This window comes from Cervus elaphus, chromosome 4, assembly GCF_910594005.1.
Source record: "Cervus elaphus chromosome 4, mCerEla1.1, whole genome shotgun sequence".
Lineage (NCBI taxonomy): Eukaryota > Metazoa > Chordata > Mammalia > Artiodactyla > Cervidae > Cervus > Cervus elaphus.
The window spans coordinates 61,824,952-61,849,407 of NC_057818.1; the positions used below are offsets into that span (position 1 = coordinate 61,824,952).

Consider the following 24,456-nt stretch of genomic DNA (forward strand, 5'->3'; position numbering starts at 1 on the left):
GCTTTCTGTAGGGATGACAAGCTAGAATGTGAAACACACAACTCTTAGAAAGGGCTACTTCATACTAACACTTCTAAGGAGAAAAATGTCCGGACATTCCACTTCTTCAAGTACCAAGCTTATTAGTCACGGCAGTGGCCCAGCGAAAGTGCACCCTGAGGGGAATGCAGGATTGAGAAAAGCAGGCACCATACTGTGCTTTGGACATTCTGGCCTTGGGATTTCAGGAAGGGTTTCTTGGGACCATCCACTTCTTCAGCAAGGCCAGATAAATTGGGGGAGTCTCTCCTGGTTTTCAGATCTCCCAGTTATTGGTTGATGACCCCAATTTTGTTTGGCAGTGTATTAACATACACTGAGTTAAAAGACAGTCCATGGGGTCACAAAGAGTCGGACATAACCGAGCGACTGAACCAAACTGTACTTGGAGTCCTCCTATTAAGACACCGAGTAGAATTTCCCTGGTGGTCCAGTGGTAAATAATCTACCTGCCAACGCATAGGACCTGGGTTTGATCCCTGGTCTGTGAGGATACCACGTGCCTCAGAGCAACTAAGCCCGTGCAACACAAGTACTGAGCCTGTGCTCTGCAACAGCAGCAGCCCCAGCAATGAGAAGCCTGCACACAAGTAACTAGAAAGTCACTTCTTGCTGCAGCTAGAGAAAGCACACAGGCAGGAAAAAAAAAAAGAGGCTAAGCACAGCCAAACAAACAAAAAGACATTGAGTCCTCTGGACTGAGCAAAAGGAGCATCAAAATGCCAGTCTCCAACCATACCCCAGCCAAGTTTCTGTGGAGAATTCACAGCCCGATTGCTACAAAAAGAGAAAGAAGCCAGCACAATGACGACTTAGCAGAGACAAAAATAAATTTTAAACATTATTAAAGAGAGAGAAAAACTTTTAATGAGAAATGCATTCTTCTTTATAAAAGTTTCTGTTCCATGCTTATGACGACAAAACTTCAAATACTTATATAAACAGAACTTGTTTACATCATAATAACTACTACTTAAGTCAACACTTCAATGTAATGGAATAACATTACTATATGATCACTAGGTGGTAATTAGGCAACTTACTTCTTGTTGAAAAATTGTAATATATTTTCTCTCATTTTTCTGTTATCTGCTTTGGAAAGATTTGTCAGTTGTGGACAACAAAGCACATTGTAAAATATAAAGTCTTTAAGAAGACACTAGAATTTATTTTCATCAAAATTATCAACGTGGCACTATTTATAAATATTTCTTTGTGTATTACCTGACAGAACTCAAGTCGTAAAGAAATTGTCTTTCTTTATATTTACAGGGCACCTACTATGTTCCCTGTCATTGTCTATGTGCATTTTAACGTTACAAAAGTCTCAAAATAACCAACTGACTTATGTATTTGTTAGTGTAAGGCAGGAAAGAAATGTAAATTAAACATTAAATCTCGGTCATAACAAGTGGATAGAAAAAGCAACGCTAAGGAAAACCTACTGAAAAAAACAAAAGAAACAGGATGGCAGGATTTAACAGATTAGCACTGAAACATATATTACCTTATGTAAAAGAGGCAGAGGGAGTCTGATGTATGAGCTTGTGCTCTGGGACAATCTGGAGGGATACAGTGGTGAGAGAGGTGGGTTCAGGAGGGAGGGGACATTTGTACACATATGGCCTATTAGTGTTGATGTACAGCAAAAACCATCACAATATTGTTAAAAAAAAAAAAAATTAACTGATGGTGACTTAGGCCTGAACACACAATCAAAGCTTTCCCACACCTAACACATTTGTGTAGTTTTCCTCCAGGTTGAATATTCTGAGGGTCAAGAACTTGATATATTTTACTGCATTCTCTACATGTTTAAGTTTTCACTGCAGTATGAATTCTCAGATGATCTGCAACATCATTTCTTGTGACTGAAGGGTTTGCCACATAAATAACATTTATGTGGTTTCTCTCCTGTATGAACTGCCTAATGGGGAGTTCACGCTAAACATGCACTAGAAACTCTGCCACATTCATTTCACTTGTATGTTTTCTATACAGCATGAATTCTCTGAATTATAAGCCCTGAACACTGACTAAATGCTTTGTCACTCACATTTGCACTAAAATGTTTCTCACAACTGTCACATTTCTAATGTTTCTCTCTAGTGTGAGTTCTCTGATGGTTTCTAAGTTCGTCATTTCAAGTAAAGCACCGGCCATATACATCATATTTATATGGTTTCTCTCCTATTTGAACTGCCTGGTGATGAGTTATGGATGACTGATCCTAAATGGTTTGTCACAATTTTTATACTTCTAAAATTAAGTATGAATTCTCTGATGAACTGCAAGGTGTGCATTCACATTGAAAGCCCTGCCACATACACCTCATTTATATGGTTACTCTCCAGTATGAACTCTCTGATGAATACCAAGGTTTCCAGTACAAACAAATGCCTTCCCACATACAACACATTTATATGGTTTCTCTCCAGTATGAACTCTCTGGTGAACACCAAGGCTTGAACTTACACTGAAGGCCTTGGCACATATACCACAATACATGGTTTCTCTTCAGTATGAACTCTCCGATGAACAGCAAGGTTTCCAGTACGACTAAACGCCTCGCCACACACATCACATTTATATGGTTTCTCACCAGTATGAACTCTCCGATGAACAGCAAGGTTTCCAGTACGGCTAAACGCCTTGCCACACACATCACATTTATATGGTTTCTCTCCAGTATGAACTCTTCGATGAACAGCAACGTTTGAAATTACGCTGAAAGCCTTGCCACATATATCACATTTATATGGCTTCTCTCCAGTATGAATTCTCTGATGAACTGCAAGGTTTGCAGGTTGACTAAAGGTCTTCCCACATACATCACACTTATTTGGTTTCTCTCCAGTATGAATTCTCCGATGAACAGTCAGGTTTGCAGTATTATTAAATGCCTTGTTACATATATTGCATTTGTATGGCTTCTCTCCAGTATGAATTCTCTGATGAAGTGTAAGTCTTGTAGTATGATTAAAGGCCTTGCCACATACATCACATTTATATGGTTTCTCTCCAGTATGAATTCTCTGATGAACTGAAAGGCCTGTAGATTGACTAAAGGCCTTGCCACATACATCACATTTATATGGTTTCTCTCCTGTATGAACTCTCTGATGAACAGTAAGGCTTGAAGTTCCACTGAACGCCTTGCCACATATACCACAATTATATGGTTTCTCTCCAGTATGAACTCTCTGATGAACAGCAAGGTGTCCACTACGACTAAACGCCTTGCCACAGACATCACATTTGTATGGTTTCTCTCCAGTGTGAATTCTCCGATGAACTGCAAGGCCTGAATTTGCAGCAAAGGCCTTGCCACACACATGGCATTTATATGGTTTCTCTCCAGTATGAATTCTCCGATGAACTGCAAGGCTTGAAGTTTCACCAAAGCCTTTGCCACATACATCACACTTATATGGTTTCTCTCCTGTATGAGTTCTCTGATGAATTTCAAGTTGTGAGTTTTGAATAAAGCATAGGCCACATACATCACATGTATATGGTTTCTCTCCAGTATGAATTCTCCGATGAACTGCAAGGTTTGCAGTTTGACTAAAGCCTCTGCCACATATATCACATTTATATGGTTTCTCTCCCGTATGGAATCTTTGATGAACTGCAAGCTTTGCAGCTTCATTAAAGGCCTTGCCACATACATCACATTTATATGGTTTCACTCCAGTATGAAGTCTCTGATGAACAGTAAGATTTGCAGTATGCCTAAATGCCTTGTCACATACATTGCATTTGTATGGCTTCTCTCCAGTATGAATTCTCTGATGAACTGCAAGGTTTGAAGTTTGACTAAAGGCCTTGCCACATACATCACATTTATATGGTTTCTCTCCAGTATGAAGTCTCTGATGAACAGTAAGATTTGTAGTATGACTAAATGCCTTGTCACATACATTGCATTTGTATGGCTTCTCTCCAGTATGAATTCTCTGATGAACTGCAAGGTTTGAAGTTTGACTAAAGGCCTTGCCACATAAATCACATTTATATGGTTTCTTTCTCATATGATATCTCCAGTGAATTGCAAGTTTTGTAGTTTCATTAAAAGCCTTGCCACATACGTTGCATTTATATGGTTTTCTTCCTGTATGGATTATTTGGTGTCTAGTGAGTTCTGAGTCCTCAAGAAAGGTTATGTCACACTCAGTACATTTGTAAGGTCTTTTCTTTTGTGTTTCACGGTCTGGTAACAGTTCTGAAAGATGCATGACAGCATTCTCAGGTTTATGAGAAAAGCCTTCACACACATTACGAGTTCTCTGAGGTGATAAACCTGAGGCGCTGACATTTGTCACAACTTGACTACATTCAACAATTATCCCTTCAGGTTGTACCATCTGCAATTCATCCTGAAAGCTTGCTCTGTGCCTTTCAAAAGGTCTATTTCCTGCATCACTTCTACTAGGATGATCTCTTCCATCAGTGAGGTTTTTGTAATGGGATGTAGACATTCCTTTGTCATTTCTTTCATCATCTGTCCACAGACAATCAAAGTAATGTATATTTTCCTGGATCTTCCTGAGGTGAAAATCTTTGATGTCAAGGCTTTCAGCTCTTTCAAACATCACTCTTTGAAAAATTTCCCCTTTACCACTGCTTGCTTTTTCCTGTAATTTCTTGATCATATGCATATGAGACATATCTACAAGACATAAAGAACCACAGGTATTCTATTAGTTACAATTCATAAATAATTTCTTGTTGAACACTTGATATTATACCAAAAGTCATATCCATCCTGAACAGAATTACAAATCTTCGCAATGATAATCTTAAAACTATAGAACACTAAAGGAATAGAACTCTTTAAAAAAGAGTGATCATATGTAATTCAAATTAATTTCAGGGTAGTGTAGGTTCAAACACAATCAGAAAACATTCATTTTATGCAAACTCATGTCAGTTTGCAAAGAAAACATATTTTCCCACCATGACCTCAAAGCTCATCCTACTTTGTACTAAGTGCACTGCTCTCTCATAATTGAGGAGAAACTAATGGTATACTGTACACACTTTATGCATACTTATACATGTTTAAATGGTGAAGAACATACAGGACTAGAGAGGTGACTCAGTGGTAAAGAAACTGCCTGCCAATGCAGAAGACGTGGCACAGGGGGATACAATCCCTGGGTCAGAAAGATCCCCTGGGAAATCACAACCCAGTGCACTATTCTTGCCTGAAAAAAATTCCATGGATAGGAAAGCTTGGTGGGCTACAGTCCATGAGATCACAAACAGTCAGACAGGACTGAGCAACTGAGCAAACAAGCATCCATCAGGCAATACATTGGAATGGTAAACAATGCAAAGGAAGCATTCTAATGAATAATGTAAAAAATAAATGGCAGTCAGAAACTGTTCAACAAATATTGCATTGAGAAAATAGAGAATTCTGTAAACAATATATATATATATCCACACATTGCAACAAGAGAATCCACTAGAATGAGAAGTTCATGCACTGTAAGTAGAGCGTAGCTCTTGCTTGCTGCAAGGAGAGAAAAGCCCCTGAAGCAACAAAGACCCAGTGCAGATAAAAACAAATAAATTGTAAATAAATTTTTAATGTACTGTTATGAAGATAAAGGAATATGATTGGAAAACTTTGTGAACTAGAGTCAGAGACAACTCTCTTGGGAACAAAATGCAAAGTAACAACATATACGATGTAATGTAGACAAAAGATATATGTCACAATAAGCATGACAGGAAGTAAATATATCTTTGAAGCAAAAGTAACCCTTGAGGCAAACTCCCTGTGGTCCAGTAGTTAGGACCATGTGCTTCCACTGTAGGGGGCACAGAATCCTTCCATGAATGGGGAACTAAGAACCAGACTGCCATGTGGCACAGCAAAAAAAAAAAAAAGTAACTTCTGATTATTTCTATAAAACACGCAACAGTCTATGCCACCTAACAGCACGAATTACCACAGGAGGGGAACAAAGGGAAATAAATCCCTCTGAAACACCTCATCACATGCTACCCAAAGTCAAGCAACAAAAATGACAGGAGTCAAATGACAGGTTGTTGCAGAACATACAAAGACTTTTTGGGACCTCTTTTCTTGGAGTCCACTTTCCATGAAACCTCTCTCTTTTTTTAAAAACATCACTTTGTTCATTTAGAAACAGCCATCTGTAAGTCAGAAGTACTTTCCATTTTACTTAATAAAATGTAATTTTGAGGAAGGAGTTGGATGAGCTGCAGGTTGGACATCTACAATCAGCTACCCTCCTCTTTGCATGCCCTGAGATAAGAGATAGGTGGGCTCCGGTTGAGGAATTTACAGCCAACAGGGTAACAGCCAGTTTGTCTCTTAATTCAAGGGACTGATCATGGCAAGGACAAAGAAAGGAAAAAACCCTGTCTGATAAAGGAGACAGTACACAAATGCAGAAAGGCTCCTTGGAGTTAAAAGTCAGAGGAGCATTCCAGGCCATAATGAGGTTTGCTCCTCTGAGAAGCCTTTACTTCAAGATCCACGGTGTGCCTGTGCAGCCAAGGAGAGGGTCCTGAGACAAACTAACCAGGGGGGACAAAGCAAGGTGCTTGGCCCAAATTTCTCATACCTTTCTTACTAAAAACACACGTCTTACTTTCCTTAAGCAACCATGAGCTGTCCATTATACTAGCATTTTGTAGACTGATGAACATAAATACCAGTGACAATCTCTAAGAATATTTGCTTTCTTATAAAGAACATCCCAGGGTGGCACTAAACGTATTCTAAGAGTCCAAAATCTCTTTAGTGTGTCTGTAGGAGGAAATGAGTTTTCAGTAATGTGTGATTCAGAATCTTATTTTCTTTGGAAATGACCTAGATATTCAACGAACTTTCATCACGTAGTTTATCACAACCCTAGAAATTCAGGTTATTCAGATCTGGACAGACTATTTTACAAAGACATTACTGAAGTATAATCATTCCTAACAGAGTTTATCTGAAAGCTCCAACTGCATTTGCATTCTTTCCTTAAAAGTTTCTTCACTCAAGTTACTTTAACTGTTGACAAACTTACTTAACATTAAACCTAAGTACAATAAAAGTATTAGACAATGTTGAAGACTCAAGATGTCTTAATTAGATTAGCAAACAAACATTAATACTAGATATTTAATATTGAATATTGTCCAGTTCAGGTGAACCTGAAATTCATTTAGGTTAATTTTTCTTGCAATTGTTTGATTTGTAAGTGCTTACTCTTTTTTTTTTTTTTTTACAAACAATTGAATTAGAGTTCATTTACAAATTAGCCTCAGCAATATTATCCAAAAACAAAGACACACACTGAGAAAAACATAAGTGCAGATCAACACACATGAGAGCTCTCATACTTTCCTGCTTGAGATTTAAAATGTCTCTTTGACCCATTTCTTCCCACCTCCCGCCCTGTGGTTTAAAATTCTAATTTGCCGAAGACAAATCTCTGGAAAAATGGGTTACGTATTTCAAGGACATGGCAAAGGTTGCATACTATGCAAGTCACTTCAGTCCTGTCCAACTCCCTGCAACACCATGGACTCTAGCCCACCAGGCTCCTCTGTCCATGATGGGACTCTCCAGGCAAGAATACTGGAGTGGGTTGCCATTCACTCCTCCAGGGTATCTTCCCTACTCAGGGAACAAATCCATGTCTCCTGTGTCTCCCCCAGGGGCTGGGAGGTTCTTTACCACTACAGTCATCTGGAAAGCCCTCGCAAAGGTTAACTTGAAGCTTTTTATTTGGCAGGTCTTTTTAACAAGCTTCCTGTTTTTAATTCCACATGTAAAAAGAACCGGTTTTGCACTTTCAAAGAAAAAACAAATTCATCTTAACCAGTTTTCTCCAGAGTCTAAACAATATCATGGCCATCCTGTATCAAACAAGTTATCTTTCCTTTCTATAGTCATACCTTTATGGCTAAAATACAAATCGAACAGTGCTCAAATTGACTGTGATAACAGGGCCAGAAGGACTGATAAAAATCTTGGACATCCCTCGAGGGAGATGGGGGTCTTTGGTCAGAAGAATCTAAAGGGGTAAACAAACTTGCTACAGTGGGGAAACCTGGGCTCCCTGCCCCTCTGAGAAACAGGGGCCGTTAGAAGGGGACTAGCTTATGGAGAGGGAGAAGGAGGGGTTGGGAGGGGTGAAAGGCCACAACAGGACAGAGAATGGAGAGAGAAAGGGCAGTGGGGGACACTATTGGAGCTGTGGGCCGGCTAAAGAGAGTCAACTTAACAAGTCAAGATTTGATCAGCCAAAATATAATGTGACATTGTAATGTGGATAATCCTCCTCACAAATCACGTAATTCTTTTTCCAGATGGAACATCTCTTTAGACAGTTTTAAGTTACCTTTATTTACCTCACGGTAGGCAGAGAGCAGGATCCAAGAGCCAACTTGGATGGTGCTAAGCCTGGGGCTTGGTTGGCAAGGGCCCCTGCAAAGGCTGAACAATCTCAAGATTTGTGCCCTATCTTATCTATGCTGCTGCAAGCCTTGCACTCACAGGAGACAGTCAGGACATTCACACTCAGGGCAGTTTCCAGGCAGGTTAGAAACAAGGTCAGAGGAATGCACTGCTTTGTCTTGAAACCTAAACAAGACTATTTATTTAATTTCCTTAACACCCTGGTGGCTCCATGGTAAGAATCTGCTTAGTAATGCGGGAGACACGGGTTCTATTCTTGTTCTGGGAAGATCTCACATGTCACGGAGAATAAGTTGATGAACTACAGATAGTGAGCTTGTATGGCAAAACTGCTCACGCCCGTGTGCCCAGGGCCCGTGCTTCACAACTAAAGAAACCACCACAAAGAGAAACCGTGCTCCCCGCAACTACAGAGGAGCCCTCACTCGTCTCCAGCAGACAGAAGTCCGCACAGCACAAAGGACCCAGGACAGGCCCAAACCAGACCTCGCCTTCATCTCTGTGGGCGCTACAGCTCCACTGGAGGGCGCTGTACGTTTCGCATGTCGAAGAACAGAGCCGTCAGTTAGGGAGAAGAAAAACCTCCTGTGAGACTCACAAACATTAAACATCTGTTTTCTCACAGAACTCTCCCCCTTGGAGAGTTTCCCAAACCCCATGGATGGTGCGGCTTCCTCTCTGTCCTTGTGACAGCTGACCTGTGATCACACTGTTGATACTTTTCCCACTCATCTGGATTTTTGCTATTAGCACCTCATTCTCCACAATCCAGGGGTCTTCTTCCTTGTGCCACAATGGAGATAACGTTCAGATCAGAAACAGAAATTTCTACTCACAAGTAATGCCACATACTGTGGCTTCTTCCAGAGTCCAACCTCTCCTTTTTTAAATAAATGTATCTGTTACTGTTAATACATTGGTGAATTCATTTCCTTCGGCTCGGGGGAGTGTTTGTTGCTGCTTGGTTTCTCTCCAAGTTCAGCAAGTAGTGACTATGTTGCAGTGCTTGTGCTCCTCACTTGCTGTGGCTTCTCCTGGGCGCACGGGCTTCAGTGGTTGTCCTACGTGGGCTCAGTAGTTGCAGCTTCCAGGCTCTAGAGTGCTGGCTCGTAGTTCGGGCACACAGGCGTAGCTGCTCTGTGACATGTGGGATCTTCTCAGACCTACGATCGAAGCAGGGTCTCCTGCATTGGCAGGTGTAGAATCCAGCTCTTTTGTCAGCCAAGGAGTGAGGACATTATAAACCAACAGAAAAATACTTCTCAAAAGAATTTACTATCTGCCTCCTTCTGAATGCACAGGGAACCATATAATATACAGTATAATATGCAGCAAGTATCTAGTTCTATCTAAGAACTACTGAACCAAGAACACAGGGCTAGAAAACAGGCAACTGGATGTTTCAAAGTTTGAAGTCACCTTTATAAATGCTCAAGCTGTGGAAAAACTCCTTGTGTATCACACATTGGAGGTCACCAGAAGGAAAGACAAGTTTAAACTCCTGATGCCAATCACTAAGCTTTACATGTGTGAGTCACCAAGGTTTTGAGCTTAGTCAAGAAAAACAGGGGATCTCAAAAGGTACAGAGGGAACATGGAGAGGTACCCCAGGGCAGATCCCCACTTCAGGGGGAAGTGATCCTCACCTACAAACAGCAGGTTCCTTAGAGTCTCCACCATCACATCCTTGTACAAGGTCCTCTGGGCAGGGTCCAGGCATTCCCATTCCTCGGGAGTGAAATCTATGAACACATCCTTGAAGGTCAATTGTGCCTGAAATGAAAACACATTTCACCAACAGGCCCTGAGGAGGATTCTAGATTTCACACAAAATGAGAAGAGGTGAGAGGGGTAAAGCTCAAATCAGTTGAAGTAATATTCTGATAGATTCATTACAAGCTGCTTCAAGCAAACTGTTGATCTCTAATCTAATTTATAATTTCCTCTTTTTTCCTAAGATTATGATCTCCTGCAATCAACATGAATTTGTCACATATGTGGACAATACATGAAAAATATACAAATTAAAACCAACACTGGGTTGTGTATGCAGAAGTGTTCCATTCAACACATGGAGTGACATAGTGTCACTGTCTAGATGAGCTACAGCAAGACTGGTGTCTTCAGAGACGGTAAAGTCCACAGTGACTTTAAAAGAACACACATTTGTGATGATGAAGACGTCATCACACTGATGACAGGTGTTTCGGCATGTCGTACTCACTAAGCATTACTCTCAAGACGTCACACGGATGAACTTGTCCCCAACATAACAGCATGTTAGAGAAAGATCTGAGTCCACCTTACTGGGGAGTACATTTTGTCACTCTTAAGAAATCCTTCATATCAAATAGTAAAGAAATGAGGCAACAGCACCAGAGCTCAGGTGGTTGGCAGAGACAACTGAACCTAAAGAATCAACCAGTTAACTACCAGAGAAGGAAAGAGCATCCACAGAGAGTTCCCTGAGAATACCTGAAACAAGTTCAAGGAAGCTGAAATACAACAGAACAGCATAAATGGTCACATTACAGGGTCATACCTTCTCCCATCGCAACCCACACAATGTCAATAATCCTACTACAATTTACATCATTCATGTGATGATGCAGAAAAAACTTAACGCCATGAAATACACTTAAGATAACAACTGAAACTGCTAGAAAGCATACACCATTATTTATGAGATGATGTTTCTATAATAAAACCATGGAGTTACATATCTATGCATTCACGCATGCATGTGTAAACACACAACTGCTTGAAACAAGGAGTTGTCTTTATTTTTTTTCTTTCATTCTATCAAAATTCATTCAGCGTCAGCTGTGCGCCTCAAACTTGAAATACAGCAATGAACATGATGTAGCTTACACTCTAGTAGCCAGACAGCGAATTTCATCCACAATTTTAATGTACTATTGAAATAAGTACTCTGACAGAGGCCCGGTGCTAAGACAAGATTAAACAGAAAGTCTTAACCTACACTGAGAAATCAGACAAAGTCTCTGTGAGGAAGAAACACTTAGGATTGGCCAGGTAGGAAACGGAAGAGTGCTGCAAGCAGAGGGAAGAGCCTGAGTGCCGGCTCTGAGGCAGGAAGATATTTAGTGAACAGAAAGTCAGCCAGTGTGACTGGGACACAGGGAATGTAGATGGGGTAACGCCAGGTAGAGGCTAATTTATGCAAGATCTATGGATTGAGGACTTTATTCCAAAAGCTACTGGAAGTCAATGAAGAATCTGCAAGAAGAAAGTTAGACGCTTAGATTTGTTTTTCAGAGTTCAATCTGCTGTGTGTGGAAGTTGTGCTTACCTGCTTACTCATGCTAGACTCTTTGCAACCCTGCTGATGGCAGCCCGCCAGCTCCTCTATCCATGGAACTCTCCAGGCAAGAATACTGGAGTGGGTTCTCATTCTCTTCTTTCATTTTACTTCTTCATTCAGTACCTTTGTCAACCTTATTTCTTTTTCAAAGCTTATTTATTTTGCTTATGTTGAGTCTTTCTTGCTGTGAGTGGGCTTTCTCTAGTTGCAGCTGCAGGACACAGGGATTGCAGTGGCTTCTCTTGTTTTGGAGCACAGGCTCTAGAGAGTGCGGGCTTCTGTAGTTATGGCTCTGGGCTCTAGAGCACAGGCTCAGTAGTTGTGGCCCATGGGCTTAATTGCTCTGAGGCATCTTCCCGGATCTGGGATGGAACCCGTGCACCCTACATTGGCAAGCACATTCTTAGCCACTGTACCAAAAGGGAAGTCCTCAGCATTATCTAATTCTAGTTGAAAAAAAACCAAAAAGTAATACAAGCAGAAAATAACATACAGAAGGTTTCTTCCAGTCTTTATAAAATACCTGTATTTAAAAATATGTGGCCCTCCCGATGGGTAAGTGGTGAAGAATCCACTGGGCAATGCAAGAGATGTGGATTGCTGCCTGGCCTGAGATCCCACATACTGAGTGGCAACTAAGTCCGTGAGTCTCAATTCCTGAGCCAGAGCTCTAGAGCCCAGGAGGTGAAACTACTGAAGCCAGCACGCTCGAGACCCCGTGCTGCAAGACAAGAGAAGCCACTGCAATGAGAAGCGTGCGCACTGCAACCAGAGAGTGGCCACCACTGGCCAGAACCAGGGAAAAGACACTGAAGCAATGAAGATACAGTACAGGAAATAAATATATTTTAAAAATCATAATGTGATTTTTATCCTTAATTTTAGGTATGTACTTATTAACAAAATCCAAAATTTATTATTTTATTCTATTAAGAAAATACTGAATCAAGATTAGTAAAGTTGGAAAATTCCCTCATGGTCCAGTGGTTAAAGATCCCTCACTTCCACTGCAGGGTTTCAGGTTTGATCCCTATTGAGCGAACTAAGACCCTGGAAGCTGCATCGTGTGGTCAAAAAAGAAAGAAAAAAAAGTTAGTAAGCCTGACTTTACAGTTTAAATTAGATGGTGTAACGAAACACTCCCTAGCCCTGACATCTCTTTCTGAACGCTCCATTCCATTCTCAAACACTTAAGTTTTCAAGGAGGTGCTCATTTAGTTTTAAATGTACTATAAAAACTCAGAACTGATTTCCACTCATTGACCTTCTCTGGCAGATTTTACCATGTACTGTACATGTTAATACCTGAGGTCCACGTACAGCTTCTTTACCCTGGTTGACAGAGAGCAGACAGCGCATCCAGGTGGGTCCTAAACAGTCCCTGCTGCCCAACAGCACCAAGACCCCGTCTCCAACCCGTGGGTGAGAAGCCCTGCCCAGGACGGTGCCCAGGGGAGCCTCCTCACAAGGGCCAGGTCAGTGGGTCATGGGGAGATGGGATCTAAGTGGAGACGACAGGCCCTGAGGGAAGGCCCCGGGTGAGTGTGCATGTACAGGAGTCAGATAGGACACTCCACAGTCAGACACGATTAGGGAGTCCAGAGAAGGGCATTTCAGGAAGGCAGTATGAGAATCCACTGAGAATATGACCTTACCTGAGAAAGAGCCATGCCTGACTCCTGTTCTTTCCTCTTCTGCACTTCTTTGTCCATGTGTCTTCACAGTTCTACCATGAAAGTTGAAAACATGCTGTTTAATGCTTAGGGTTCCTGAGCCCCAATCACACACACAGGGAAGCTCTCACCATGTGGAACAGACAGTCCTCAGTGCCCACTGTCTCAGGAGGGACTCAGGATGGTCAACTCCCGCACAGAGACCAACACGGGACTTTTCCACACTTTCTCTCGGATCATACTCCCCTCCTGGTGAGGCCTCATGCACACAGCAGCAGGGGGCACCTCCACTGACCCCATGATCCCCTTCAGGTCACACAGCATGCCCTGGTCCAGTCCCACTCAGAGCAGAGCGCCCTTCCCTTCCCCAGGGCCTGATCTCAGTCTCAGAAGTGGAGGCTAAGAGCCCTGGTGCTCAATGCAGGATCCAGATCGGAATCATCTGCAGCCTGTGCACATTCCTGGGGCGAGGCCCCACACGAGATCCTGAGGAGTGTGTCTGATGGGGGAGGGGTACAAAACATGCCTGGGCAAAATGCCTCATGATCTCATGTGAAGCCTGCGTTGAGCACTAGTGAAGGATTAAGGTCAGGCCACCTCCCACTTTCTTCTTTTCCAGCTTTACTGAGACTAACGAGAAGGGTTATGTGTACATATTCCATACACCATGTGATCACGTGACACGTGTACACTGTGAAATACTTATCACAATCCACAAACCAACATATCCATCACCTCCAAATTCCCATGTTCTGTGTGTGGTGACAAGACTGACGATGTACTCTCCTGACAAATTCCCAGCATGCAGTAACAGAATAGGATTAACTACGTTCAGCGAGCTGCGCACACTTCCCCAGGATGCATTCATTTTACAACTCAAACTCTGTACCTCTCAACCAACATCTCGCCAACCTCCCCACCTCCCAGCCCCAGATAACCACCATCCCACTGTCTGCTACTAGTGACTTTCACTTTTTTACATTCTACATATTAAGCGAGCACACACAATATCAGTCTTAGCCTGTCTGTCCTAATTCACTTAGCATAACATTCACTACACTCATCCAAGTTGTCCCAATTGGCAAAAATCTCCATCTTTATGGGAAGGGATAAGAAACCCTTTCTCAGGGATCAATGCAAAGAAACAGAGGAAAACAACAGAATGGGAAAGACTAGAGATCTCTTCAAGAAAATTAGAGATACCAAGGGAACATTTCATGCAAAGATGGGCACAATGAAGGACAGAAATGGCAGGGACCTAACAGAAGCAGAAGATATTGAGAAGAGGTGACAAGAATACACAAAAGAACTGTACAAAAAAGATCTTCATGACCCAGATAATCACCATGGTGTGATCACTCACCTAGAGCCAGACATCCTGGAATGGGAAGTCAAGTGGGCCTCAGGAAGCATCACTACGAACAAAGCTAGTGGATGTGATGGAATTCCAGTTAAGCTATTTCAAATCCTGAAAGATGATGCTGTGGAAGTGCTGCACTCAATATGCAAATCTGGAAAACTCAGCACTGGCCAGACGGGAAAAAGTCAGTTTTCATTCCAGTCTCAAAGAAAGGCAATGCCAAAGAATGCTCAAACTACCGCACAATTGCACTCAGCTCACAAGCTCGCAAAGCAATACTAAAAGTTCTCCAAGCCAGGCTTCAACAGTATGTGATCTGTGAACTTCCAGATGTTCAAGTTGGATTTAGAAAAGGCAGAGGAACCAGAGATCAAACGGCCAACATCCACTGGATCATTGAAAAAGCAAGAGAGTTCCACAAAAATATCTACTTCTGCTTTATTGACTATGCCAAAGCCTTTGACTGTGTGGATCACAACAAACTGTGGAAAAATCTTAAAGAGATGGGAATACCAGACTACCTGACCTGCCTCCTAAGAAATCTGTATGCCTGTCAAGAGGCAACAGTTAAAACTTGACATGGAATAACAGACCGGTTCCAAATTGGGACAGGAGTTCATCAAGGGTGCTGACTATCACCCTGCTTATTTAACTATATGCAGGGTACATCATGCGAAATGCTGGGCTGGATGAAGCACAAGCTGGAATCAAGATTGCCAGGAGAAATATCAATAACCTCAGAAATGCATATGACACCACCCTTATGGCAGAAAGTGAAGAACTAAAGAGCCTCTTGATGAAAGTGAGAGAGTGAAAAACTTGGCTTAAAACTCAACATTCAGAAAACTAAGATCATGGCATCTGGTCCCATGACTTCATGGGAAATAGCTGGGGAAACAGTGGAAACAGTGAAAGACTTTATTTTGGGGGGCTCCAAGATCACTGCAGATGATGACTGCAGCAATGAAGTTAAAATACACTTGCTCCTTGGAAGAAAAGCTGTATCTATGACCAACCTAGACAGCATATTAAAAAGCAGAGACATTACTTTACCAACAAAGGTCCATCTAGTCAAAGCTATGGTTTTTCCAGTAGTCATGTATGGATGTGAGAGTTGAAGTATAAAGAAAGCTGAGTGCCAAATAATTGATGCTTTTGAACTGTGGTGTTGCAGAAGAGTCCCTTGGATGGCAAGGAGATCCAACCAGTCAATACTAAAGGAAATCAGTCCTGACTATTCACTGGAAGTATTGATGCTGAAGCAGAAACTCCAATACTTTGGCCACATGATGCAAAGAACCGAGTCACTGGCAAAAACCCTGATGCTCGGAAAGACTGAAGGTGGGAGAAGGGAGAGGATGAGATGCTTGGATGGCATCACCAATGCGATGGACATGAGTTTGAGTAAGTTTCGGGAGTTGGTGATGGACAGGGAAGCCTGGCGTGCTGCAGTCCATGAGCTGGCAAAGAGTCAGACATGGCTAAGCAACTGAACTGAATATGTCATACACACAAATATGTGTGTATATTTGCCTGGCTTACCAATGAGGACTTCCCTGGGAGCTCAGAAGGTAATGAATCTGCCAGCAATGCAGAAGAGCCAGATTTGATCCCTTGGTTGGAAAGATCCCCTGGAGGAGGGAATGGCAACCCAGTCCAGTATTCTTGCCTAGAGAATTCCACGGACAGAGGAGCCTGGCAGAGTACAGTCCCTGGGGTCACAAAGAGTCTGACATGACTGAGTGACTAACACACTTACATGTTTTCAACCTGGATCCTGGGGCTCTTAAATAGAAATAGTTATGAAACCAGAGGGGAATTTCAAGAAAGGCTTTATTCGGACTCTTGCTGCAGTAAGGAGAGACAGAAAAAGAAGTGTGTGCCCCTGCTCCTCCCAAAAAGGGGGGTGAGCTGATCCCTTTGGTTAAGGCTGGAAGGAAGCTGAGGTGATCTGCCCCGCCTCGGGCCCCCTGGTGGTGCTGTGAGCAGGGATCACAGGAAGTGACCTGCTTTTGCTTCTGGAGCCTCAGAAATAACACTTGGTTTGTGGCCCTTTTACTTTTGTTCAGAATTGCTGTCCGCTCATGAATGTGGCTATAGTTTCTTTGTTCAATTACACTTTCTTTGTAGTCTGTTGCCTGAAAAGACGTTCGTCCAGGTGCAAGAACTGCAGTAAAAGGTCCCAGGACCCAGGCTGTCTCATACACACATCATGGTTTCATTATCCACTCGGGCAAGAACAGACACTCAGGTTGTTTCTACAACAGATGGCTGTTGTGAATCATACAGTATGGGTTACGGGTGCGCAGGTTACTCCTTCAAAATACTGATTTTTGCACAGGACTTCCCTGGTGGTCCAGTGGTTAAGAACCTGCCTAGCTCTGTGGGGGATGTGGGTTCAATCGCTGGTCAGGGAACCAAGATCCCACAGGCAGCGGAGCAACTAAGCCCGAGCACCACACTAGAAAGTTGGTGCACCGAAACCAAAGATCCTGCAGGACACAGGCGAAGCCAAATACATAAACATTTTTTTAAATTTTGCTTTTCTTAGATATATAATTAGAAGTGAAATTGCATGATCCTATGCATGTTCTATTTTTAATCTTTGGGTAACTCCATACTGTTTTCCATGTACCATTTACATTCCCATCAACCATTTTTAACCATTAACTGTATTGTGCATGTACATGGAAGACGCCCAAGATCTGTAAAGACGATGAGAGAACAGCAGAGGAATCCAATGCGCTGGCAGCAACAAATAGCAGCTGCATCATCTCCAGAATAAGCCTCTGTAACACAGGTTGCTGTGGAGCTGATAACCCTCGGATTCTAAGAACAATCCTTTACTGCATCATGCCATCAAAGCTGAGGCCCAACCATTACCCTTTGAGCCTGAAAGAAACTTCCAAACCTGCATCTGGGCCAACACACTCCCCAGAGACCCAGTAATAATCCACCCATCCTGCTATGCAATCCCCAGAAGGTTCCAAGCCTTAACAACTCCTGTGTTAATGATGGAATAATACACACGAAGACGCCCAAACACCAACCAGACTCAAGACATCTTATCAGTCACAGTGACCCCAGCAGCCCCAAACTATCATCACCAAAATCTAATAATACAAGACAGATGTGTATGCTGATGCACACACCCCAATGCAACTTCAACATCTTCCAAGGAACATGTCAACTTCTCTTTTTCTACCTTCCATTTGAAATCTTCCTCATTAGCAACTCAAACTAACAGAAAAACTATAGGTAATCCACAAAGGGATCTCCGGAATTTTAACAACAGTTAACCTATGGGTCTGATTCTCGCCCTCCCTAAAGACCCCAGAGAATCCACTGTGTGGAGGGGATGCTGTGGGACACCTCCTGGATCCCGCCCCCCTTCTCTGTGACCATTGTGCCCATCCTCCTGCACCCAGACCTCCCCGTGGGCTCAGCTCAGGCCTTGCTTCTAACACACTGCAGGGTAACAGTCCTCTTCCCAATTCCACTTCCTTCCTTCCTTCAAAGGTGTGAACACGTGTTTCCCAACAAAACCCAGTCATGCAAACCTCAGTCACAGTATCTGTGTCCCAGAGAAACTGAGCTAAGACACTATGGCACGCCCACCATTCCACGCAGCCCACAATTGGCCATGAGCCCACATCCAGGTCCTCCAGGTAGAATTGAGACCACCTTTGTCAACAGTTCCACACACCCCGTGATCCCACAAGTATGAACATCTCTCTCTCACACACACACACATATACACACACAGCCCCATTCATTGGGTTCATCCAGAGGCCTATTCTTGCTGGAGAATAGTCTCTCCTGGAGACTCGGACAAGCTCCCCCTCACTTTCCCCCATTTTTCTACCTCTTCGTGCATGGTTGAACAACAGAACTAAACAGCAGAGACCAAGGGCATGAGCATCACAACAGAGTCGCACACAAGCTGCAAATCCAAGGACATTCGGCACTCAGTACAGAGACCAAGGAGCTGGCTCTCCTGGGAAAACCTGCCAGCAACTTGGGACACCAGAACGTTTTATAGGCCCTTGAGATTTAGTTGGATTGAGCTCAGTGAAGAATTAACAAAGATAGAGAGACCCCAGTCTCACTGACCCCTGTTCTCCCCAATGAGAGCTAACTGGAAGATATCCTAGATCTTTAAGGAGGGGGGGGACTCCTTCATATCCCCTTGGATTCCAAACCTTCTGGCCACTCTAACCACAGTAAACTCAGCATCCCCTGCTCTGAGCAGATAAACTACTGGAAGGCAAAGCTGCTGTCCAAGATGGCAACTGGTCCCTGGGTGGACAGAGCTTAGAAGACCTGGGGGCTGCAGCTGAGCAGTGATACTACAGACTAAAACATGGGGACACCTCAAGACACTAGTTCTATCAGGTGCATTAGGACTCCCCACATCTTTTTGCTTTTCAGTAATTAAGTGTCCACATGGGGTAAGGATCAATTAGAGTTGAAATGTCTAGAACAGATGCGGGAACCATCATCACCTACCCTGTCCCCTCTGTCTCCCCTGAGAATTCTTCAGCCCAACCCACATTCCCAGTCCTCACCCCCAGAGTGAGATGCTGCGAGCATCCAGGGAGGAAGAGGAACACGGTGCATCCTTCAATGAGGGAAAAGAGGAAAGACTCCAAACAGTCAAAGGACAAGGGCATCTCTGATGAAGGTGATTAATACAGAGGCAGTAAACCTGGTTAATGTGACAGAGAATATCAGAAGGAGGTGGGCAGACCTCGCTGGCCTAGACCTGAAGGAACAGAAAGAGCAAGGGCCATGGTGATTAATGACCAAAGACAGGCGTGGAAACTAAGATCTGAGACAGAGAAGGCTTTGATGTCTATGAACAAGGACTAAGTGAATGTGAGCAGGACAGACTGACCATGAGAACGGGGTCTGCTCCCAGGATGAGGCTGCAGACACTGGCAGTGACCTGAGGAGGAAGGATGCTGCCCTGAGGACACAGGGAAGCCAGCGGAGGTGGTAGGCCTCCCTGCAGATTGACACTTGTTCATAGAAGCCATCTGCTGATAATCTATCTCACTCTAAGCATATGTTCCTGCCTCCATCCTACTGTTGTCCTTTTTCATTTTGCAAAACTGGGACTCATTTCAAATTCTAGTAACAACTGCACTCTCCCTCCAAGAAGAACTGCTGCACACAGGCACACACCCAATTTGGCCAATCATTTCAGAGGTCACTGTTGCTCAGATCCTGGACCTGAAGAAACATCATCAGATCACCTCATTGCTCACTACTTACCAGCTCACATAAAAGAGAGGAAAATAGAATATCAGACTAACTGCTTAAATTAGGTCGAGACTCTTAAGATAAAAGATCCCTGACATTCTTACTAAGTACTCATCAAAACAGTCTGTATCTATTTACTAGTTACCAAAAGAAACGCTTCAAAAATATATCAAGAAGAAACAGCAAATGGACCTCAAATAAACATGAAACAAACCTAAAGTGAATCAGCTTGTTAAAAATTTTTCCCTGAAAAATTCTGGTGTCAAGTGGAAAAAAAAAAAAACATTTGAAAATGCAGCATACTTTGAAAACAATGACATGAATTAATTACAGGAGGGCCACAAATCTTATTTCAGAAGGGAATAATTCTTTGCAAGATAACAGGTATTGAATGATCTAATCTTTATCCCAAGCTACAAAAAGAATTAAATGTAAAGAAAGGAGAAAGTAAAAAGGAAAACGATCACAAAGAACATATTTACTGAATTCCTGGAAAAGGCACCACGTAGTAAGAGAGTCAGTCAGTTCTGCACATGGATGTTATCTTTTAATACCTATAATTACAAAATGCACAAGCCTTACAGACAAAAGTTATGCAATTCTCATCTGTATAATTTAAAGAAACAAGTTTTACATTTATTAGATCCTAAAGCCAAAAATCAATGTGGTGGTTTTGTCACTAAGTCGTGTCAGACTCTTGAGATCCCATGGACGGTAGCCCGCCAGGCTCTTCTGTCCACGGGATTCTCCAGGCAAGAATACTGGAGTGGGTTGCCATTTCTTCTCCAGAAGATCTTCCCCACCCGGAAATTGAACTAGGGTCTCCTGCATTGCAGGCAGATTCTTTACCGACTGAGCTATGACGGAAGTCAAAAATCGATGTATCACGATTTTATAATCCTCATCCAACCAATTCAGTGCGCTCCTGAATCTAGTCCCCTGCCCCAACTGCACACTAGTTGTTTCCACTTCATTTAGTTTATCTGTTTCCCTACTTCTTTCTCTGTCTCCCTTCCTCTTCCCCTCTGCTCTCCGGCTGTGTCCTCCTCTCTACTTCTTCCCTGGCTCCCATCTGGCCTCTCTCTGCCATCTGTTCCCAGTAAAATGCTTCTAATCCAACCTCCTTGATGATCCTAAATCTCCATGAATTTCTGCCTTTCTTCCTCCATCTCTGCTCTCCCTTCCTCCCAACTTTCTGGCACCCCCAAGTGGCTATACTTCCTTTCACCTTGCTTGCTCTCTCAGCTCCTCCAATTACTGCATGTGAGTGAAAGTCGCTCAGTCCTGTCTGACTCTTTGCGACCCCATGGCTGTAGTCCGTGGAATTCTCCAGGTCAGAATACTGGAGTGGGTAGCTGTTCCCTTCTCCAGGGGATCTTCCCAACCCAGGGATCGAACTCAAGGCTCCCGCATTGCGAGCGGATTCTTTACTAGCTGAGCTCCGAGGGAAGCCCAATCTCTAGGAGTCCCCTTTCTCTCCCAGCAGGATATTGCTATGTAAGCCAAGGTCCCAAATCTTGCATCCCCTTTGCGGGCTCTCTGTGTGAACCGCCTCTCCATTGTCGCCCTCTTTGGGACCCCTGATTTACAGCCCCTCTACTTGAAGGTATAGAGGGATCGGCAGAGGATCAAATGGTTGGTTAGATAGCATCCCTGGGCTCAATGAACATGAATTTGAGCAAACTGTGAGAGATACAGGGGTCGCAAAGACTCGGACTGAACACCACTTTCCTATTTTGCTCACCTTTAACTCTCCGGAGATCGTGCTTTTCCCTAAACTTCTGTCCTTGCCTACCCGAAACCTTCAAGACCTACTCTCTTTCATGTTGCCGTCTCTTCGCAAGTTCCTCAGCAATTCTCTTCCTTGTCAACGGTTCTACCTCAGGCTTTTTTCAGTTTTCTATTTCTCTCGAAGTCGGTGTCTTGGCTTCCCGTGACACCACCCCCACCCCACCCACTATTTACGGGAATGGCGGCTGAATAAGAAGCCCTCCTCCTGCAAAAGCCAAATTCCAGCTGGTGGAATTTGGGATGGAAGAACCAGGGGGGTCAAGGGGCAGGCCCAGGTCACCCACCCCGATACAGGGTCAGGGGAAAGGTCACTATGAAGGCAACGCCCTAGGAGATATGGGGGCTGGGAGGGAGGGGGTCTCAGGAGCGGGGCGCGCTCCCCAGAATCCCAGGACCTGGAAGAGGACGTGGCCTCCAGGGGCCGAGAAGGCGAGGCTGAGGACCGCGGAGCGTAAATACCCACCTCGCGGAAGAGAATTTTATGTGGTGCAGGAAGTGCAGAGAGGACAGTAAATGGTTTTAAGACGGAAGCAGGTGCGAAACGCAGCGTTTCAGAGTTCCAAAAGCAGGAACCGGCTTCAGTGCGGACTTTAAACCAAAAGGGAGGCGCCCCTTCGCCGCTCCCGGACACCTCTGAATTTGCTGGGGTTGGTGGGGCGGGCGCGGGGATATAGAGTCAGTAGAGATCCTCAAACCAGGGATACCGAGGGAAGCAGAGTGAGAGCGGCACGCGTGACTAAGAGAGAAACTTACGCCGCGCTGAGACAGCTGCACCGCTGGCTCTGCGCTTCCGGATGTGGGAAGTTGCGCGGGTCTGCAGTGAAACGGCGGGGGCGGCCTGGGGAAGCGGCCTAAGCGGAGACCGCTTTTTCTCTTTGATTCTACTGAAAATAATCTCCTAAAATTAAAAGTTCTTGTAGTCAATTTACTACCATGGTCATATAAAACAGAAAAGGACAGTAATACGCCTCCCTAACACTCGAGAAAGAACTTCAGATCCAGCACCAGTCCCAAAGCTGAAATTCTAAACTAGTTCCTGAACACGTGATTTGATACTTATAAAATTATCAAGTGCCATGTCATAATTAAAATGACTTTTTCCTTATAAATTACTACGTATTTCGTGCACTATATCTGTTACCTCAGGATTTTACATCGAAGGGAAATCAGACCCTGGGGCCTCTCACAGCAACGACTGAATTTGTTTGGGCTGCAGGAAGGGGTCGGGGAATAGGGAGGTGCGAAGTGCCTGAAGACCACGCATAGGGAGGAGAGGGGACCCCACACGCGCAGCTTAACAACAAAAAAAAAGTACCTCACTATTCCCGCAGCTTAACAACAAAAACAAAAAAAAAGTACCTCACGTTTCCAATGGTCGGCCGCACCTACCAAGTCGAGGCCTCGGGAATTGGCTGTAGAATCGCTTGCCTCGAAGCGGAGACGCTCAATTCCTCAGCCATCCGTATCAGAACAGGGAGGGGCGGGTCGTAGGGCGCACGCCTGCGCCTGGGCGTGTGAGGGGCGGGGCGTAGGCCACACGCCTGCTCCTGGGCGTGTGAGGGGCGGGGCCGAGCGGGGTCGAGCGGGAACCGGCGAAGCGGAGCCGAGCCGGGCCGAGCGGGGCCGAGCGGGGCCGAGCGGACACCTGCTGTGTTCTTCATTTTGGTTCCTAGGTATCTTATCACGGTTTAGAAGTACTTGAGGGTCTTTTCCTTCTTGTGTTGCATCATTGATTCCTCATAACTGTAACAGTTTTAAAGTAAAAACTTAAAATTCTGTGGGATAATTGCGTTTGAAAGTAAGATTTCCTCTTAACAGGATTCCTGCCGATGAGGCTGAAGCAGTTCAGCGTGGGAACTGAAATCGGGAGTGGTGACCGGGCTGGCGGTTGGTAGGGGTGGGTGGGGGTTGGTGTGCGGTGGTGGCTGGACCCAGAAATATTCCTGCAATTAGAATTAATTTAAGCAGTTTAAGTAAACAAGAACTGGCTTTGTGTAGGGATGACAAGCTGGAATGTGAAACACACAGCTCTTAGTAATACCTCATGGTAACTCCTGTAAGGAGAAAACTATCTTGACATTCCACTTCTTCAAAGATTAAGCTTATTAGTCACTGCAGGGACAATGCACCCTGAGGGGAATGCAGGCTGAAGAAAAACAGGTACCGTTCTGAGCTTCAGACATAGTAGCCTTGGTAAATCAGGAACAGCCTCTTGGGCCCATCCTCCTCCTCAGGAAGTCCAGGTAAGTTTAGGCGAGTCTCTCCTGGTTTTCACATCTCCCAGTTATGGGGTAATGACCCCAAATTTTATTTGGCAGGGTATTAACGGTTAAAAGACACAGGAGGATCCTGGTTGAAAGATACTGGAGTTTGCTCAGTTGAAAGCCACTCACTGACACTTCCCTGGTGGTCCAGTGATAAAGAATCCACCTGCCAATGCATGGGACCTGAGTTTGATCCCTGGTCTGGGAGGATACCATGTGCCTTGGAGCAACTAAGCCCGAGCAACACAAGTACTGAGCGGGTGCTCTAAAGCTTGTGCTCTGCAACA

The 24,456-nt window shown here is 43.9% G+C and overlaps 2 protein-coding genes across 2 annotated transcripts in view; both read right to left on the minus strand.

Moving 5' to 3' along the window:
- The window catches only part of LOC122689309 (zinc finger protein 665-like), a 162,657-nt gene extending 148,783 nt beyond the window's left edge, over nt 1-13,874 (minus strand). Inside the window, exon 1 of the mRNA XM_043895658.1 lies at nt 13,785-13,874. The gene's annotated coding sequence lies outside the window, so the exon portion shown is untranslated. The remainder of the gene's footprint in view (nt 1-13,784) is intronic.
- Nucleotides 903-23,354, minus strand: LOC122689766 (zinc finger protein 624-like). Its single transcript, XM_043896481.1, is given in 5 exon segments — nt 903-2,549; nt 2,552-4,153; nt 10,138-10,264; nt 13,472-13,542; nt 23,265-23,354. Coding segments are annotated over 4 exon segments (1,953 nt in total). The 5' UTR covers nt 13,529-13,542; nt 23,265-23,354; the 3' UTR covers nt 903-2,382.
- Between the last annotated feature and the right edge of the window lie 1,102 nt (nt 23,355-24,456).